Source organism: Passer montanus, unplaced genomic scaffold, assembly GCF_014805655.1.
Source record: "Passer montanus isolate IOZ18808 unplaced genomic scaffold, ASM1480565v1 scaffold1004, whole genome shotgun sequence".
NCBI classification, from domain to species: domain Eukaryota; kingdom Metazoa; phylum Chordata; class Aves; order Passeriformes; family Passeridae; genus Passer; species Passer montanus.
This window is the reverse complement of record NW_024356550.1, coordinates 1-6,583: the sequence shown is the minus strand read 5'-3', so window position 1 is coordinate 6,583 and position 6,583 is coordinate 1. Positions and strand designations below refer to the sequence as shown.

General features: G+C 64.8%; 1 protein-coding gene across 1 annotated transcript; it reads right to left on the bottom strand.

Annotated features, from left to right (window-relative positions):
* Positions 1-2,358: 2,358 nt before the first annotated feature.
* LOC120504804 (zinc transporter ZIP10-like) lies at positions 2,359-6,463 on the bottom strand. The gene is made up of 9 exons (XM_039714663.1): positions 6,016-6,463; positions 5,787-5,937; positions 5,501-5,675; positions 4,023-4,192; positions 3,808-3,945; positions 3,650-3,701; positions 3,363-3,563; positions 2,715-2,800; positions 2,359-2,499 (listed from the first exon to the last, which is right to left on the bottom strand). The coding sequence occupies exons 1-9, from the start codon at positions 6,372-6,374 to the stop codon at positions 2,359-2,361; spliced, it is 1,473 nt and encodes a 490-aa protein (XP_039570597.1). The 5' UTR covers positions 6,375-6,463.
* Positions 6,464-6,583: the final 120 nt, after the last annotated feature.

Below are 6,583 nucleotides of genomic sequence, written 5' to 3'. Positions count from 1 at the left end.
CCAGGAGCAGCCCCACCCCCCCCGGCCTCATCCGGGGCTGGAATCCGGCAGATCCAAAAATAAAAAACTAAAAAATAAATTTAAAAATCAGCATAGCACTGAAAAGCCAAGCAAAAAACCCACAAAAAACCCACAAAAAATCTCCAAAAACGGGGAATCGCTTTCAGGTTGGTCCCGTTTTTGGGGAGCTCCGTGCAGACCCCGATTCCCAGCACGGGGAGGAACGAGGCAAACCCCGAACCCACAACAGCAGAGACCCCAGAAAGAACCGCTTTAAATCCTTTATTTTTTCATTGTTATTCTTTGGAATATTCCTTGATTTTGTCCCGATGTTCCTGGGGTGGGAACGTCGGGGTGGGATCCCCCCTTTGCCTTCAGTGAGAAACCAAAGGATAAAAACCCGACCCCTTCCCACTGGACCCGGCACGGACGCGTGGATTCCTCAGTTCAGCTTTTTCTTTTCCCTTTTTTCCCTTTTTTTCCCCCCTTTTTTCCTCCTTTTCTTTCTTTTTTTTCCCTTTTCTCCAAGGACACAAGGAGCTGTTCAATCCTCTTCTCCTGGCTGGAATTTTCTGGGCTCGGCAGTGAAAGGAGATGTATTTAAAAAAAACTCAATAAAAATCACAAAACTTGTTCAAAAATGATAAAAAAAAAAAGCCGAGGCTCACCCAAAACATCGCGGGGAGCTCTGGAGCTGCCCTAAAATCCTTGGAATTTTGGGGTGAGGCTGGAGGGGATGGGGGGAAACGTCTCTAAGGCATCTGTAGCAACTCTGTGTCTTTAATATCCTCCGTGTCAATGCTGCACCTCTGTATTTTATGCACATAAATGTTCCTTTGATGCCGACAGGACAAAAAAAAACCATAAAAACACACAAAAAAATAAATAAATATACAAAAAAAAACCTCATCATCACCTGTCAGGTACAAGCAACTCCTCCTTGTGCTGGTCCGTGTCTCGTCCGGGCCTCGTCCTCCCTCCTCTGCTCGTGCAGGGGGGACAAAAAGATGGGAGGGGGGGTAAAAATAACAAAAAAATATAAAAAAAAATTAAAAAAGGAAAATAGCCTTACTCGACCCAGTCGTTATCGATATTGTTCTTCGTCAACTTGAAAATAAATAAAGGAAACTTCGCATGGAAAGTTTTGGCCGTGGTGATTTTGGGGGTTTTTGGGGTTCCTGCTGCTCTTCCCGAGTTCCGAGGGTCCCAAAATCTTGGGGGGGTCCCAAAACCCTGAGGAGTCCCAGAATCCTGAGGGGTCCCAAAACTTTGAGGGGTCCCAAAATCTTGAGGGGTCCCAGAACCTTGAGGGGTCCCAGAACTTTGAGGGTCACAAAATCTTGGGGGGTCCCAGAACCTTGAGGGGTTCCAGAACCATGAGAGGTCCCAAAACTTTTAGGGGTCCCAAAATCTTGGGGGGTCCCAGAACTTTGAGGGTCCCAAAATCTTGGGGGGTCCCAAAACCTTGATGGGTCCCAGAACTTTGAGGGGCCCCTGAATCAGGGGGGTCTCAGAGCCTTGAGGGGTCCCAAAACCTTGAGGGGTCCCAGAACTTTGAGGGTCCCAAAATCTTGGGGGGTCCCAAAACCTTGATGGGTCCCAGAACTTTGAGGGGTCCCTGAATCAGGGGGGTCTCAGAAACTTGAGGGGTCCCAAAATCTTGGGGGGGTCCCAAAACCTTGATGGGTCCCAGAACTTTGAGGGTCCCAAAACTTTTAGGGGTCCCAAAACCTTGAGGGGTCCTGGAACCTTGAGAGGTCCCAAAATCTTGGGGGAGTCCTGGAACCTTGAGGTCCCCAGAAAAGCCCCAAAATCCGAATTTTATAATTTTATCTCTGACCTCCCATATCCGTACTCTCAGAAATCCTGCATCATTTGTGGGGGGAAGGAGGGAAGGGAAAGGAATTCAAAATTATTTTAAAAAGGGGATTAAAAAACCCAAAAAAAAAAGAGGCAAAACCACTCAAACCTGATCCATTTTCTCCCCTGTAACTTTGACCAAACCCTGGTTTTTTTTATTGCAGCTCTGGCTCAGTCCTTGCCCGGGGGTCTTCCCCCTCCTCAGCTCCTCCGGGGGGCTCGGATTTGGGTCGGGGGGCACCGAGGGGACCCCGGGAGGGGTCGGGGGGCACAGAGGGGACCCCGGGAGGGGTCGGGGGGCACCGAGGGGACCCCGGGAGGGGTCGGGGGGCACCGAGGGGATCCCGGGAGGGGTCGGGGGACACAGAGGGGATCCCGGGAGGGGTCGGGGCACAGAGGGGACCCCGCGCCCCCTCCCCCGGGGCTGCCCCGGCCCCGCGGTTTCTTGAGGAGGGGGCTGCAGCCCGAGGCTGGGGAGGGGCGGGGGTCGCGGGGGGCTCAGGGCTGCAGCCAGGAGCGCAGGTGCCCCTCGGCCAGGGCGATGCCCAGCATGATGCCCGCGCCCAGCAGGAACCCCGCGTTCTGCAGCGCCAGGCGGCTCCAGGTGCCCCCGCCGGAGCCGCGCAGCGCCTCGGGGAGCTGGGGGAGAGCGGGGGGGCTCCGTGAGACCCCCGGGGACCCCCAAATCCCCATGTGAGACCCCTGGACACCACCCCATGGACACCCCCAAATCCCCAGACCTCCCATGAGACCCCCGGACACAGCCAGACCCCCCCCCGGACACCCCCAGACNGGGCTCGGGGGGCTCGGGGGTGTCCCCAGCTCGGGGGAGGGGACGGGGAGGGGGACAGAGCCTCACCGAGCTCGTGGGGCAGCTCGTGGCAGAGCACGGCCAGCGCTGTGCTGAGCCCGCTGGAGAGGCTGTGAGAGAAGGCGGCTCCTGCGGGGGGAGAGAGGGTTCCTCGTCCGCTGTGCCCGTGTCCCCGGATCAGCGGGCAGCCCTTGGCCCGCTGTCCCTTGGTCCCTCTGTCTCCATTCCTGGATCACCGAGCAGCCCTTGGCCCCTTATCCCTCTGTCCCCCTGTCCCTTGTCCACCTGTCTCCCTGTCCCCGGATCAGCGGGCAGCCCTTGGCCCCTTGTCACCCTGTCCCGATGCACCCCTGTCCCCCTGTCCCCAGCATCCTTCTGTCGCTGAGGAAACCTTTCCCTTGTCCTTGTGCACCTGTCCTCCTTCCATCTCCGCCCCCATCCCCGCTCCCGTCCCCATTCCCATCTCCATTCCCGTCCCGGTCCCCGTTCCCGTTCCCGTTCCTGCTCCCGTCCCCATTCCCGTCCCCATTACCGTTCCCCATCCCCGTCCCCATTCCCATCCCCATCTCCGTCCCCGTTCCTGTCCCCATTCCCGTCCCTGCTCCCGTTCCCCTCCCCGTCCCCGCTCCCATCCCCGTTCCCGTTCCCCTCCCCGTTCCCGTCCCCGTCCCGCTGCCGTCCCGGTCCGCACCGATGGCCAGCCCGTCGGTCAGGTTGTGCACGCCGTCCCCCAGCACCACCATCCACGCGATGTCGGCGGCGCCGGGCCCGGGGGGCAGCGCGGGGCCGTGGGAGTGTCCGTGGGGGGGTCCCCGGGGGGGCTCCCGGGGGGTCCCCGGGGGTCTCAGCTCCGGCTCCGCCTCCGGCGCCGTCAGGAGCCGCAGCTCGGTCCCTGCGGCGGGACGGACACGCCGGCTCCGGTGGGTACCGGGGGCTCCGGGCCCGGGGGCTCCGGGGAGGGCTGCGGGGGGGTCGTACCTGCCGGTGACGGTGCCGGGACCCCCGCGGGGGTCTCTCCATGGGGGCGTCCCTGGGGAGAAGGGAGGCGCTGTGTGCGGAGCTGGCCCCGGTGGCGGCGCCGCGCCCGCCCGGTGCCCGCCGCTCGTTCTCCCGTTCTCCCGTTCTCCCGCTCTCACCGTGGCCTCGCGCCGGCGCCGCAGCATCCCCAGGAGCAGCTCCAGCACGAAGAGCAGGTAGATGCCCCCCAGCACCGCCAGCCCCTGCAGCACGGCGGGGCTCGGCTCCCCCGGAGCCTCCGGGTGCCTCCCCTGCGCCTGCACACGGGGACGCGGCGGCTCAGGGCACCGGGAGCCCGCGGCGTGCCCGGTGCCAGCCCCGCGGCGGGACCTACGTGCGGCCAGAGGTGCAGCAGGGCGTCCCCGCAGAGCGTCCCCACGGCCAGGGCCACCAGGAAGGCGAGGAGCGAGCGGAAGGAGCCGCGGGCCCGCAGCGGGAGCAGCAGCACGGCCAGCGCGGACGGGAGGCTCACGGAGAGCACGGCCAGCAGCGCCCAGCCCAGCGCTGCGGGCACCGTCAGCGGCACGGCCCCACCGGGGCACCGGGAGGGCGCGCGGGGAGGTGGGGAGGGGGGCCCGGGGGTGGGGACCCCAGGGATGGGGGCACCGGGGTGGGAATGGGGACCCCAGGATGAGGAATTCAGGGATGGGAACTCAGGGATGGGGGACTCGGGGACGGGAATGGGGACCCCAGGATGGGAAGTTCAGGGATGGGGACCCCAGGATGGGGGAATGGGGACCCCAGGATGGGGAATCCAGGGATGGGGAACTCAGGGATGGGGGACTCAGGGATGGGGGAGTCGGGGATGGAGATCCCAGGGTGGGGAATTCAGGGATGGGGACTCAGGGATGGGGAACTCAGGGATGGGGGACTCGGGGATGGGAATGGGGACCCCAGGATGGGAAACTCGGGAATGGAATGGGACTCAGGGATGGAGATCCCAGGGTGGGGAATTCAGGGCTGGGGACTCAGGGATGGGAAATTCAGGGACCCCAGGATGGGGGAATGGAGACCCCAGGATAGGGAACTCAGGGATGGGGGAATGGGGACCCCAGGATGAGGAATTCAGGAATGGGGAACCCAGGGATGGGAATAGGGACCCCAGGATGGGGAATTCAGGGATGGGGACTCAGGGATGGGGAATTCAGGGATGGGGACCCCAGGGATGAAGGAATTCAGGGATGGGGACTCAGGGATGGGGAACTCAGGGATGGGGAATTCAGGAATGGGGACCCCAGGGATGAAGGAATTCAGGGATGGGGACTCAGGAATGGGGAACTCAGGATGAGGAATTCAGGGATGGGGACACAGGGGTGGAGACCCCAGGCATGGGGGAATGGGGACCCCAGGATTGGGACCCCAGGATAGGGAATTCAGGGATGGGAGCTCAGGGATGTGGGGATGGGGGTCTCAGGGAGGTGGGGATGGGGACCCCGGGGTGGGGAACCCCAGGGATGGGGGAATGGGGAACCGAGGGACCGGAACCCCAGGAACCCCTGTCCCAAGGATTTAGGGACAGGGACCCCAGGGATGGAGACCCCAGGCTCAGGAATGGGGGGCCAGGGCGGCACAGGGCTCAAGTAGGGGGACACAGGGATGGGGGTGAGCAATGGGGACACCTTGGGGACGCAGGGACGGAGACCCCCACACCACAATGGGGACAGAGGACCTGCCTCGGGACACGGGGACCCCTGGGGACGCAGGACCCCGGGAGCAGCTCGGGGACCCCAGGGTGCGGCTGCAGGGACGGGGGATCCGGGGCACGCAGGACGTGGGGCCGGGGGCCAGCTCGGAGCCGCGGGCTGGGGTTACCTGGCCACGGGGTGCCCCCCGGGGGGGGCAGCGTCACCTCATCGCGGTGCCGGATGCAGACGCGGCTGTCGATCTGGTAGAGCAGCGCGGGGCACAGCAGCGTGAACTGCTCCGGGGTCAGCTGCGCCGCCGAGTCCAGCCCGAAATTCACCAGCAGCTGGCTCACGTTCAGGCACTGCGGGCGGGGGGAGACGCTGGGGATGGGGGGGGGTCCCGGAGAGCAACCGGGGGGCAACCGGGGCTCCCCCGGGCTCCCGGACAGCGCGACTCCCCCGTCCCCACTCACATCGTGGTGCGGGTGGTCGCTGGAGTGCTCCAAGCCCAGCACCCTGCCCAGCAGGCTGAGGGTGGGCTGGTAGTGCCGGGGGACCCCCGCAGCCGCGGGGGGCTCGGCGGGCACCGGCTGGGGCCAGCTCGGCGTCTGCGAGGGCGGGGGGCTGCGGGAGATCGGCGTGCTGAGCCCGGCGCAGCGCGGGGTCGGGGGGCAGCCCCTCGGGGAGGAGACCCCGGGGTACCTGGGGGGTCCGGCGGTGCTCGGAGCCGCGTCGGGGCCGTGCTCCCGCAGCGGGTGCCGGTGCCGGTGCTTGTCCTGCTGCACCTCCAGCAGGTCCAGGTGGCTGACGTGGCCGTGGCCCAGCTCCTCGTGCTGGATCTGGACCACCTGCACCCTGCCCAGCCCCAGGCTGCCCAGCAGCCGCGCCAGCCCCTCGGAGGGCAGCGTCCCGTTGTGCCCGTACTGCCCGAAGAGCTGCCGCAGGTAGTAGCCGTGCTCCTGCGCCGCGTCCTCCGGGAGCAGCGCCGGGGTCCCCGCGGCGCCCGCGACCCCCGGCAGGAGCAGCCCCAGCACGGCCAGGAGGAGCGCGGCGCGGCTCATGGGGCCGGATCGCGCCTAAAGCTGGGGGACAGCGCGGGGTTGGGGTCACCCCGAAGCCCCCCCGGGGTCGGGGGGGGTCTCTCCGGGCAGCCCCCGCTGTCACCGCGTGGGGAAAGCGACAGGCGGCACCAGGGTCACCGCACGGGACACGTGTGGCGGCGGCGGTGGCACCTGGGGACACCCCCGAGGAGCGGGGGGGGCTTGGGGAG